Below are 13868 nucleotides of genomic sequence, written 5' to 3' on the forward strand. Positions count from 1 at the left end.
GGGTGGGGGGCATGGACAGGGGTAGGGAGCGGCATGACCCTGAAAAGTTTGGGGACCATTGCCTTCGCTGAGTATGGGCCTTATCTAAAGCCCATTGAAGTCAACAGAAAGACTCCCACAGACTTCTAAGAGCTTTGAATCAAACCTCAAGAGCATTCTTGTTTGGTTGCCTCCTCCTTTTTCCACAGTACAGATTTGGGGGTAGAAATGGGTGGAGGTTAACCTCAACTTTGCACTTCTGCTATATGAATTATTTGCTCCTTCCATATTAAACAACAACAAAAAAGTTTATAAAACCAGTAGATGAATTTCAATAGGGAGACTAAAATGTTCTGAAAATTAATTTTCATAGTGGTGTTCACTACATACACTCCATGCTTGTGTCCTGAGTAGATTGTGTTACTTTTTGCAGCTCCATTCCGATATGGACAGAGGAGATGGATCAATCAAGTACATTCTCTCAGGAGAAGGCGCTGGCATTGTATTTACAATTGATGATACCACTGGGGACATTCATGCCATTCAGAGATTGGACCGAGAGGAGAGATCCCAGTATACCCTAAGGGCTCAGGCTCTGGACAGACGGACAGGCAGGCCAATGGAACCAGAATCAGAGTTCATCATCAAAATCCAAGACATCAATGACAATGAACCCAAGTTCCTGGATGGACCTTATATAGCCTCAGTTCCAGAAATGTCACCAATAGGTAAGGTGGCTTTAAGACCATAATTTTCATTATGAGCAAATTACAATTAATCACCAATACATAAATTACCCAAGTTTTTGGCCTCTACTTTGGGTCCTTTGTTCTGCAGCATGGGAAAAAGCTTCTCTAGAACATCTCTGGCTGCTGCAAGCAAGTGTACTTGGTCTACATCAGCAGTTGCTGGTCCCACCCAGCATAGGAGGCATGTCAGTGGAAAGATGGGGGCAGGGAAGGGCAGAGCTTGAATGTACTGTGCTCTAACAATCTGTATGTGTGTAATGATCTCTTGGACACTCACTATGAGTCAGTGAAGGTTAGAGCACCTCTGATCTAGCTTATACCAGAAGTCGGAATTGCCCTCAGGATTGAAGCTGTGCAAAGCTAGCTTTAAGCCACCTTTGACTTCCATTCCTTTCTGGTCCTGCACCAAGCTTAGCTCAGTGGACCCAAACATCTGACCCAATGTGTTTTATGCTGTTAGAAAGAGTGGGATCAAAGAAGAATTTATTGGATATTTTTTGCAGTACAGTCAGAATGCAAACAGGAGGCTTCCTGGGACCTGAGCAAAACAGGAAAACAGCTTTCTATGTAAAATTCTAGTAAACATGGAAAGCATTTTTTTCCAATTTTGTCAATTTTTCATTTCCTTGGAAGAAACAATTGTTTTGTGGTGGCATAATGCTGACAAAGAAATACTGCAAGATAAATCATCTATTGTGTGCTTACAGGCATAGCAGAGCACCACACAGTGTAGGGGCACTGGCCCTCAGGTAGGGTGGAGCACCAAACGGTCTGACATCCTAGCTCTGCAGATGACAGGCAAACACAGGCCTTTTACCATAAGGTGGGGAGGCTGGCAGCAAAGGGTAGTAGGGGGACTTGGGCCTACCCTACTTCACTGGGTCCCAGCCCAGGGCCCTAAGAGTGGTGGAGTGTTCTGCTACTGGGTCAGTGGAGATTTAGCCAAAACATGCTGGCTTGGATTCAGGCAACAAGACAACCGGACTACAGTCTGGTGTCCCTGGGCTACTTCCTACATTCTCCGCTTGGTGTGCCTGTGTCTCGGGTTCATCCTCTGTCTCGCCAGGGTACATGGCTAACGGCAGTCCCAGCAATTCCTCAACATTCCTAGCAGCGGGAAGCTGGATCCTCTTCAGGCTCCAGCAGCAGGCGGGAGTCATCTGTCTCCTCTGGTGGCTCCAGCCCAGCTGAGATGCAGGACTTGCCTTTTATGCTTCCTGTCCCTCCCCTCTGCTTTTGGTGGGGTGGGTGCAGATGTCCTGGTTCCACACACCAGAAGGTGGGTAGGGGTCAATCTCAGAGGGAGGCCATGGCGCCTCACTACAATGGCACACATTAAATGAATTAAAAACTGGCTAACTGATAGGTCTCAAAATGTAATTGTAAATGGGGAATCATCATCTAACGGATTTGTTTTCAGTGGGGTCCTGCCAGGATCGGTTCTTGGCTTTACACTATTTAACGTTTTTTTATCAGTGACCTGGAAGAAAACATAAAAGCATCACTGATAAAGTTGTAAATGACACAAAAATTGAGGAAGTGGTACATAAGGAAAAAGGACAGGTCACTGATTCAGAGCGATCTGGATTGCTTGGTAAACTGGGTGCAAGAAAACAGTATGGATTTTAGTATGGCTAAATGTAAATGTATACATCTAGGAACAAAGAATGCAGGCCATATTTAGGGGATGCAGGATAGGGAACTCTATCCTGGGAATCAGTGACTCTGAAAAGGATTGGGGTTGGGGGGGAGATAATCAGCTGAACATCAGATCCCAGTGTGACACTGCAACCAAAAGAGCTAATGTGATCCTGGGATGAATAAACAGGGGAATCTCCAGTGGGAGAGCTTATTTTATTTCCGTATTTGCTGGAATACTGTATCCAGTTCTGGTGTCCACGATTCAAGAAGGATATTGAAAAATTGGAGAGGGTTCAGAGAAAAGCCACAAGAATGCTTAAAGAATTGGGAGACATGCCTTATAATTGACTCAAGGAGCTCGATCTACTTACTTCAACAAAGAGAAGGTTAAGGGGTGACTTGATTTCAGTCTATAAGTATCTATATGGGGAACAAATATTTAATTAATGGGCTTTTCAATCGAGAGAAAGTTATAACATGATCCACAGGTTAGAAGTTGAAGCTAGACAAATTCAGACTAGAAATAAGTCATACTTTTTTAACAGTGAGGGTAATTAACCATTGGAATAGTTTACCAAGGTTCATGGTGAATCCTCCATCATTGACAATTTTTAAATCAAGACTGGATGTTTTTCTAAAATATCTGCTCTAGGAATTATTTTGGGAAAGTTCTATGGCCTGTGTTATACTAGAGGTCAGACTAGGATACTCAGTGTTCCCTTCTGGCCTTGTAATCTATGACTCTATGAGATCCAATATAATAGAACAGTTGTTATGGATTAAAACTTGTTAGAACTGTTTTCTTTCTTCCCAGTTATGAATTTAATAAGGGGTTTAAACCCCGTTGTGGGTTTTCTTGTTTTTTGTTTTTTTCAGGCACCTCTGTTATCCAGGTGACTGCAACAGATGCTGATGATCCAACCTATGGGAACAGTGCCAGAGTAGTCTACAGTATTCTCCAGGGCCAACCATATTTCTCTGTGGATTCCAGAACAGGTATTTCATTTCAACAAGGAATCAGTCAAAAAGTATGACTTCTCTTAGCTTTCATTCATTATGGACCACATTCTTCCTCAAGGAAACATCCAGTTTGTATTAAACACCAGATGGACACAGGAGAGCAAAACTATTGGGGCAGAAAGAAAGTTAAAAGACAAAACACACTATCCAACTCTTATTTCTATATATAAGAGCCAGGATATAACGGTTTTATGTTGGAGGTTAAGCATCATTGCAATAGAGATCTTCAGAGCAAGAATATGCCCTCTGCAGTAGCATATTCCTCTAAATTAACAAATTCTGCATTGATGGAGTCGGCTTTATTTTGTACTGTTACTATTCTTGTAGACTATCATTTCAATGAAGTCTTCAGAAGATCTGGTTGTTCACAAATCCACATGTAAAAAAAGCTTAATACTAATGAAGCTAAGAAAGTAGAAGCAAACAAATGCAGTTAGACTAGTCCTATCTAAAGGTTTATTTATTAAGAGTCCTAGATTTATGCACAGGACGCTGCATATGACACACACCCGCATAATGTCTATCATAGGCGGAATCGTACATTTTTTGACAACTCCCAGGGGCCAACTGTAGTGTTAAGGTCAGAAACTCATGAAAGGATATTTATTGTTAAACCCTAGGAGAACAAAATAAAAAGAAATACCATATAACTCACTTTTGAAAGTTACCAGTACATGAAATATGTCCATTATCCAAGAAGAAACTTAGATACGGTTTGTTCTTTCCTGAGCCCTATTATACATAGACAAAACAGAGCTATTTATTTAGTATTCGGGTTATAAACCATAGAATGAGTAAGCCCTTAATCATTTTTGTTTTCAGAGACTTAAAGATTTCTAAGAGGGTGAAGTGAGGACATTTGCTGTATTAAGGGGCAGAGAGGGGACACCGTCTATAAAGTATTCACACACAGAGGGACCATTTTGCAAAGATGCTAAGTACTTTCACATCCCAGTGGGAATTGAAGATCCACAGCCCTTAATGGGCAGTGCTCAACTTCTTGCAGAATCAGGCTCATAAAAACTGCAGGTGGCAACATTTAAACAGTGCACTTGTGAATTGTGTGCATTAGTCTCTATTTCTTTCTTAGTATATAAGATGATAGTTGCCGCTGCAGTATCATTTTAGTGCTGTTTTATTAAGCCCCACACATAGTGAGTCTGCTAAAAGTAACCACTAAAAGTACGTAGAATTCAGCAAGGGCAGTCAGGTATGAAAAAAAGAAAAGAGAAAAAGACTTTAAAGCCTTAAGAAGGGAAGGGGTGCTGAGGTGCAGATGAGAATAGCCTAAATAAAGAAGAGGTCAGTTACACTACCAGAATCCCTGAAGCAGGAGACCAAGAGAGAGAGCTAAGGATCTAAAAGTCCAGAGAGCTATAGCCTTGTGAGTTCCCGCTTTTATAACCAAAAGCAACAATCTGCTTTAGTGAGTCAGCAAAGGCAGTGATTGCATCGGCTGGCTCTTTGCAGACTCTATAAGAGAAGTATTGCTGCCACCTCATGTTCTTTTGCAGTAATGTTACCATAGAAGAAAGTAGGCTGCATTGAACTGTGGATTTTTGCGTGATTACCAATAGCAATTTCTGTCCTCCCAACCCTGAGATGTAAATTACAAAATAAACTACCAGTCTTTCTTAATAGAATATCCACAGGAGACAAAATGGAGACTGAGGGCCAAATTCTGTTCTCATTTACACTGGAGTTGATGTGAATGAACTCCATTGGCGTCATTTGAATCACTCTAGATCTACACTAGTGTGATTGAGAGCATAGTCTGACCCCATTCTTTTAAATTAGAAGCAACTGTGTTTGTTTGTTTGTTTTTTATTAAAACCAGCTCTGTCCTGTTTTGCGCACTGTTTAACCAGAATTTCTTTTCTGTCCTAAAACCTTAAAAAAAAATATCTTACAGGCTTAATTAGGACAGCTCTAATGAACATGGACAGAGAAGCAAAAGACTATTATGAAGTGATTATCCAGGCCAAGGATATGGGTGGACAGCTGGGAGGATTAGCTGGGACAACCACAGTCAACATCACCCTCTCTGATGTCAATGACAATCCACCCAGATTTCCACAGAGTGAGTATTTGCTGCATTACAAATGTTACTGAAGAGGGAAGATGGGTTGAAATACTTGCATGATGAATATCTGCACTTACTTTGACCTTTTCAAATGGAATCAATCTATGACTAGAGTAGGGCACAAAACAATTTTCCTATCCCCCTGAGCATTTTTGAAATTTTTTACTGTCTCAAAACAGGACGAAAAGTCAAAAATCTCAAAAAAATTCTGAGAACTGATGATCCAAAACAAATATCAGATCTTGTTATTGTTTCAATAATTTCAAAACATGTATTGATTTAGACATTTTAAAATCTTATTTTAATGAAAAGGTTTTTTTCAAATTGAAAAAAGCATCCCATTTTGACATTTCAAAATTTTTCAAAAAAAAGTTTTAATCAGAATATTTGTCAAAACTGACCCTTTTCTGCAAACAGTTTTAGTTTAGACAAATTGACATTTTCCAAGCTAAAAAATAAAAAAAATTCTTGACCAGCTGTATCCCTGCCCCCCCCCCCCTTTTTTTTTAAACCTATTTATTTTTGGGTTTTATGGTTTTGTTTTTCCTTTTTAAATTTAGGAAATCAGTGGCATTCCTTTATCCCTAGATTAGATACTACAGGCCTTTGGCAAGTGGGTTTCCATGTACTACTTTGTTTGTTTTCTCATCCTTAGCATGGAAGGATGTCTGTCTCAAAGGTTGGGAGGAGGAGAGAGAAAGGGATTTAATTCAGCAATTGAGTTTAGCCTCTCCTCTTTATGAGAGTCTGTTGTTTGTGCTGAATAGTATGGAATAGTTTTGCTGGCAGACTGTTCCCCAGTAAAAATTCAACTGAACTCACCAAAAGATTATTTAAATTCTAAGGCATATGATGATTTCAAAAAGGTTAGTTTGGATTTACACTGGTGTAACTCAAAGCAAGATTTGGCTCATTATGCCCTTCTCTAAATCCATCCCCTAATGGCCTGATCCTAAACAAAGTCCATTGAAGTCAATGGAAAGACTCCCTTTAACTTCAGTGGCTTGAGCAATGCCCATATTTTCTTAGACTAACAGCCTGATATTCTAGTTATTTTTAATGTTTTCAACACTTTTGTCTATTCCTTTTCTCCTCCTCCCTTTACATACCCTGATTTGCTAAAACCGAACTCAGCTGAGAGCACCCTCCAGCAAAACCATCACTGCATATTGCTTTTTATTTTCTTCCTCCTCTTTCCCTTGTTAATCAAGTCTGACTTGATGCATGTTATTGATGTCATTTCTATTTTTAAAACAACATCAAGTGGAGGGACTTGGTGTCAATCCTATGGATTAGGAAAAATGGTAATAAATGACATCAGGCCCCATCATTGATGCTGTCCTTTAGAATGGAGTTAAATAAATGGTATAGTTAAGAGAGATTGTTCAAGCATGGAGCTGAGCTAGGGTGGCAGGTAATATCATAAGCACAGTATTTGTGCTTTTTTTTTAAAAAGAAACCTACGTTATTAAATTGCAGTTCTCTCTTTCCCCAGGCCTGCTGTTAAAGCAGATCAGTTATGCACTAATTCTGCTCTCATTTCATTTTGAGTTGCCATTGGAAGCACTGGTGTTTTGATGAAAATCACTTAAATATGCCCCCAACAGGCAGCTTACTGAAACTCAGCAAGGCAAATCCAAATTAGTGATGGCTTCCTAAATGGAGATGACCCTTTGCTTTTCAGCCTGGAAAAAAGAACCTTTAACTGGACCTCTCTTCAGACTGCTGGATTTGTTGACTGTGGCCAGTCCTCTGAATTCCTGTACAGTTTTTGTTCCAGTCATGTTTTTTTCCCCCTCCCCCTCCACTTCTCTTGCCAGAACATTATCAGATGAGTGTGCTGGAGTCCGCTCCAGTCAGCTCCACTGTGGGCCGTGTTGTTGCTAAAGACCTGGATGAAGGCATTAATGCTGAAATGAAATACAGCTTTGTAGATGGAGATGGACTGGATGTCTTTGACATTAACACTGATCCTAATTACCAAGTTGGCATCATAACTGTGAGAAAGGTAGTAAGTTTTCTTTTTATATCCATTTATACAGCTAATAGTTCCGGTTACATTTCATGGGTGCAATATTCTGTTATAGCTGCTGTAACTTGGTTCCCATTACATGACAATAGCTTCTTTCCTGTTATGAAACACCATTTCTTTAACACTCTTTGCTAAAATATGAAAACGGGCTGTATTCTCAGGAAAAAAACCTTAAAAAGAGGGTACAGTGATATAAATAAATATGTACATAAATGTCCCAGTTCAGCATTTATCCATGTAAATAACCTTCGTAGCTTAATTACACAACAGTGTGAGTGATGTGATCAATATTTGCATTTGAACTATAGACATTTTTCATGCTGGTGTCCCATAAACAATAATAAAGCAAGCCAAAGAATTATTTATAAACCAATAAAAACCAGGCAGTTTTTTTAATTGCTGCTTGAAGATCCATAAATGCTAATTAGGTTAGAAGAAGCTCTACTTTAAAATGGCAGCTGTGAAATTGCTAGTATTTTGTACCGCAGGCTACACAGAAAGGAATATAGTATTTTGCTTAGAGTATCTCCTGCAGGATATTTATTCTATAATTTTATATAAATGTTAATTGTTGAACTCTCTTTCTAGATTCTGAAGCTATTGTTACACCTTTTCCTAGGCATATCTAGTACACTCATAATGAAATACAGTCTCTGTTTAAATAGCCTGAGCCAAAATCATCCACTAAAATAGAGTGACACACAGGATGGATTTGATCCTCTACCTTTCCAGACTACTGTCCCCCTTTCAGGAGTCTGATTTGTCTTGCGTACCCCAAGTTTCACCTCACTTAAAAACTACTCGCTTACAAAATCAGACATAAAAATACAGAAGTGTCACAGCACACTGTTACTGAAAAATTGCTTCCTTTCTCATTTTTACCCTATAATTATAAAATAAATTGATTGGAATGTAAATATTGTACTTACATTTCAGTATATTGTGTCTATTGAGCAGTATAAACAAGTCATTGTATGAAATTTTAGTTTGTATTGACTTTGCTAGAGCTTTATACGTAATCTGTTGTAAAACTAGGCAAATATATAGATGAGCCGATGCACCCCTTGGAAGACTTCTGCGTACCTCCAACTGAGAACCACTACTCTAGTTCTTTAGGCCAAGATTCAGCAAAGCATTTAAGCATAAGTATGCAGTACTATAAAAGATGTATTATAGAACATACCAAATGAGAAGAATATCTAACACCAACACAGTCAGGTACATCTCATTCTAGGCTACCAGAGTTTATATGTTTGTATAACTGTGTGTGCCTATGGTATTTTATAAGATTATTAATTTGTGTATAGCCACACCCCATTTTGGAAAAGTTCTCATTCAGATCAAAATTTCAAACCCCCAAGGGCAGCAGAAGTGACAAACTGTGTGTTTTGCTTGTTCTGTAGCGCTACAAAGTTTGTACCCAGAATTCACTCTGTGATTTTTGTTTTGGACCCATCTCTACTAAATAGAATGTAGTCAGTCTATATTAACAAACAAAAACAAAAGGATTTAGTTTTCCTGTCACACTATTAACAGACTCAAAGGCTAACATATCTGTAGTGCAACCTAAACTTTGGAGTCAATTAAATAGTAATTTCATGAGGTCGGGTGAGTCCAGTGTCTGGGGCAAAGGATTGGGAGCTAAAAAAATCCTAAACTGTGGTAATGCCGACAGCCATTGATGCATGCGGAGACACTGAGCAAGTGTGCAACAATCCAGCTGTAAAACTGGATTAAAAAGTAGCTATAGGTAAATCTCAAAAAGTCTGGAGTGCCAGATCAATCCAGATAATTTCTCAAATGTACCAAAAATTAGCTGAACTTCTTAGATCTGTAAAACTGGTCTGGAAATCATATTGGAATAGACATTCTTTCTGGCCCTAGAACTTCACTGAAAACCAGATGATCCATTTGAACAGAGAAAAGGGCCAAATCCTAATGTCCTTGCTTAAACCTTTACTTGGCAAAATTACCATTGGCTTCAATTGGAGTTTTGCCAAATAAAGACTGTGTGACCAGGCCTAAGTAATTAGCTACTTGATACAACAGTGATGAGGAGCAATGAAATAAATAGACAATGGAGCTGGTCACTAGTGTAAGATCACAGGGTTTGCAGGACTTCTGGAGTTAGCTCCATGACACTTTGATCTAAAAGCCACCTGGGGAACAGCTTCTCACCAGCTACCTTCCCCCTATTCTGACTGTTCCTTCCCCATCCTGCCCCCTACTGGCTTGCTAGTAGATAGCTTGAGTCAGCAAATAATATAATACTTTGTATTTCTATAGCACCTTCCATCCAAAGACCTCAAAGCATTTCAAACTTTAGTGAGTTCAGCATCTCTAGGTAGGTGGATCTGTCTTCTCAGCTGGAATGCGGAGCTCCTGGCTCTGACTCCCCTTGTGTGAGAAAGTAGTTCTGCTTTGAGTAGTGTCCCTATGGGTGCTCCACTGTAGGTGTACATGCACCCTTGCACCTCTAATCGGAGATTTTTGGTAGCAGTGTCCGTTGACCCTGCGCATGTGCCCTCCCTCGAGGCTCTCTACCACTGCGCAGGCAAACCCCGCTCACTTCCTTCTCCACCGCCCTTGGCCTCGAACAGAGTGAGCAGTCATCCCTTCCGTATCTGTGTCATTAGCATAGGTAGTTGGTTTTGTTTCTTTTGTTCTACTTAATAGTTAGTGTTTCCTTTTTTTATTCCTTTGGGACTAAAAAAAGAGAGAGAGAAGAGAAAGAAAGAAAAAACATTTTAGTTTCCTGCCCTGTGTGGGGGCATTTCCCCTGCCCTTCCTGCTGGCGTTTAGTAGACTCTGTGTTTTTTCACTTTAAAAAAAAGAAGGAAAAGAAGTAAAGAGGACATTTTTTCTGCATTCTTCACTGCAGCGGATGATAGCCCCCTGCCCAGAGGCGTGCCTGGCTCTCCCTTCTCCAAGAGGTGCCTCTCCTGCAAGGACTCGATTCCTGTAAGAGCCAGACACACTCACAGAAGTGCTTCACCTGCCACAGCTAAAGTAGCCATCTCGCAGGAACTCAGAGCTGAAGTTAAAACTCCCCCTTATGGAGAAGGCACTTCAGTCTCCAGGGGACTCCGGTGCTGACCTCGGATCAAAAGGCATAGAGTCATGGGAAAACCAGCCGATTCCCCTGGTAAAGGCTCATAAAAAGGGCCCCAAATAGTTGGCCAGCCAGAGGGGCTTCCCAGTGCAGCCACCTGGGTACTGACAGCACCAGTAGCATGGTACCCAGAAGGAGGCCTCCACTATGATCTCTGCTGTGCGGCACCACCTCAAGAAGCCAGGGGCTCTGGCAGTCAGGCTCTGAGGCAATGGTACCGCCCCTTAAGGAGACAGACGATTACTGTACTGTCTCTAAAAGAGCGGCACAGAGAAACCTTTTGTTACCAGGTGCGACAAAACTCCCATCTAGGGAGTGCTCTGCACCTTCCCAACTATCAGTACTGACAGCATACCACACACACGCCTCTGGAGTACCAAGTGAGCCCATAGTACCACATGACCTCTGGTACTCTGGAGACCTGTGACCCTGGTACCCAGGGAAAGACAATTAACGTACCATCTCTAAAAGGGTGGCATCGACAAAACTTTCTGTACTGGGCAAAACAAAACTCTCATCTAGGGAGTGCTCTCAATCATCGGTACCAACAAAGTACCATGGACACTCCTCTGTGGTACCGAATGAGCCTAGGGTACTCCATGGTCTCTGGTACCCTAGAGACCTGATGGTTGGTGAAGAACCACAATCCCCATTACTCAGTACCAGGGCCCCGGTACCAAGCACATCCCAGCACTTGGAATCGCTCTTAGAACTAGGCCACGTATCACCAATACTCCAGTCAGCGCCACTCTTACCCAGTGACGAGTCTGACAGTGGCCAGGAGAAGGTCCTTTCCCTGGCCCCTCATTGTGGCCCACAGTTACAATACAAGGGTCCTCCCCAGTTCCACTGAGCCAACCCACAAACCCTGGGGTAAGCCCACCACCCATGCCCGCCCTCCTTCCCCCACTCTCCCATGGCTATATTGCAATCCTTGGGCAATGTGTACACACATGTCGTGGCCATCCAGATGGTCTTCTACAGCCTAATTGTCCAGAGCCCCTGACCCAGGGAGGAGGAAGCTTTTTCAGAACAGGAAGAAGGACTTGAAGCTACCCCTCCAACACACTTCTCCTCATCTCCACCAGATGAGGCTGTACTGCTCCCCTCACCGTACTCAGAGAATAGTTATTAATGGTTCCCAATCCTGCTGGAAAGGTATAGCAAGTTGGGTTCCGCAGTGGTCTGTTTTGGGACCGGCTCTGTTCAATATCTAGCCTCTAAGGATAGAACAAGAAGCAATGGGCTTAAACTGCAGCAAGGGAGGTTTAGGTTGGACATTAGGAAAAAGTTCTTGTCAGGGTGGTTAAACACTGGAATAAATTGCCTAGGGAGGTTGTGGAATCTCTGGAGATATTTATGAGTAGGTTAGATAAATGTCTATCAGGGATGGTCTAGACAGTATTTGGTCCTGCCATGCGGGCCGGGGACTGGACTCAATGACCTCTCAAGGTCCCTTCCAGTCCTAGAATCTATGATTTTAAAAACTTTCTGGATCTTACCAAGAGAGTGGCAGATGAGATGCAGATTCCCCTACACGAGGTGGCAGATAATCATCACAAGTTGGTGGATATGTTGCACACCACCTCCTCATCCAGAATTGCCCTCCCAATTAATGAGGCGATTCTAGATCCTACCAAAGTCATCTGGCAGACACCAGCCTCTATCCCACCATCCAGCAACAGAGCCAAAAATAAAAATAATTAAAAAGAAAATACTGCATCCCTCACAAAGAGACAGACTTTGTTTCAACATCTACAGCCCAACTCCATCATAGTGGACGGGGCCCTCTTGTATGCCTTTTCCCAGTTTCCTCTTCTATCCAAGGTCCTGTTGAAAATTCAATGAGACAAAGCGAGTTATTGTGATTGCCCCTCCTGGCCATGACAAGTCTGGCTCCCTTACCTGACTGTAGCAGGCTGCTGGTGCAGAAGCACCTAATTAGCCCCTGCCCAGTCAGCTGCAAACAAGGGAAGCAGATTGGGGCTGATGGAAAAGGCCTGATGTTGGTCTGAAGATTGGCAACACCTGCTGGCCTGACATGCCAAGGGCTATAAAGGCTGAGAGGGAGCCAGAAGGCAGGGTGGCAGCAAGGGAGAAGTCAGTTGGGGAGGGAGCTGGAAGCCTCCTAGCTGAAAGCTCACTCTGCCTGTAAAGGAGGTAATCAAACCTGTAAAGCTTGTATATAGATGGACACTGGTGGTGGGACAACAATAAGTAAATAAAGACACGGGTGTTGCACAACCCTGAAGCCTCTCCAAACTTATTGGGGCAGGCAAGTGGGCCCCAGGAAGAGGGGCAGGTCGTGAGCCCTGTTACACTGCCACAAATGGCAATATGCCCTCCTGTTCCTCTTTGGCCCATTCCTCACCTGCTCTTTCAATACAATGGGCTGATCTTTCACCCCAACCTGCAGGTCCTCTGCCTCCAGGCTTGGCTCCTTCTTAGTTCCCAGGCTTAGAGGCAGAATGCTCTGATGAGCTGAAAGACATGTTGCACACAGCCAAAAGTGGATGACTTGACAGTTACCTACAAAATAGAAATGATTCCAAGTTTGTCATTCTAAACACATAGACCCAACCTCATCTTCCCTCCCTCTGCTTTTGCACTATATTTTAGACCTCAAGAGGTCAAAACTCTCACTCAGCTCCCTTAAGGTACATCTCACGTGAAAATTGCTTTCCACTGCCAGGTAAACAGATACTTGGTGTTTGCTTACCCGTTGATGAGTAGATTCCTTAAGGGCCTGGGGAATCTCTTCCCGCATGTGACACCACCCGCTCCAGTCTGGGACCTTAATCTAGTTCTCAGGGCTTTGACTAGGCTTCCCTTTATTTTCCATGACAACTTGCTCTCTCTTAAACCTGTCCATGAAGACAGCATTTCTAATTGCCATCACCTCAGCTAGGCACATAGGAGAAATAGTGGCCCTGATGGCTCACCCACCATTCACCGCCTTTTTTTAAAGACAAAATAACTCTAAAGCCATATCCCAAGTTTCTCCCTACTTTCTCTGCACTTTCCATATGAATCAACAGATCCATCTTCCTGTTTTTTCCCAAAACCACATTGTGACAACAGGGAGACGATTCTGCAATTGCTAGATGTTAGAAGGACACCAGCATTCTATTTGGACTGGACTAAGGACTTTAGGAAATCCCCTAAACTCTTCCTTTCATCCACAGAAAGATCCAAAAGCTCTGAGATATCGGTTCAAAGACTATCCAAATGGGTCTCTGGTTGCATTAATCA

At 42.1% G+C, this 13868-nt stretch overlaps 1 protein-coding gene across 3 annotated transcripts in view; it reads left to right on the forward strand.

Moving 5' to 3' along the window:
- Positions 1–13868, forward strand: part of CDH20 (cadherin 20) — a 158600-nt gene that overhangs the window by 120595 nt on the left and 24137 nt on the right. For 2 of the 3 annotated variants that reach the window (XM_005300872.4, XM_065584821.1), the window contains 4 exons: positions 413–707; positions 3246–3365; positions 5302–5469; positions 7293–7480. In XM_005300872.4, the coding sequence (XP_005300929.1) occupies positions 413–707; positions 3246–3365; positions 5302–5469; positions 7293–7480 (771 nt within the window). Of the gene's footprint in view, positions 1–412; positions 708–3245; positions 3366–5301; positions 5470–7156; positions 7481–13868 lie in introns of all 3 variants that reach the window. The other variant, XM_065584823.1, reaches the window with a different exon arrangement.

Source organism: Chrysemys picta, chromosome 2 (assembly GCF_011386835.1).
Source record: "Chrysemys picta bellii isolate R12L10 chromosome 2, ASM1138683v2, whole genome shotgun sequence".
Taxonomy (NCBI): domain Eukaryota; kingdom Metazoa; phylum Chordata; order Testudines; family Emydidae; genus Chrysemys; species Chrysemys picta.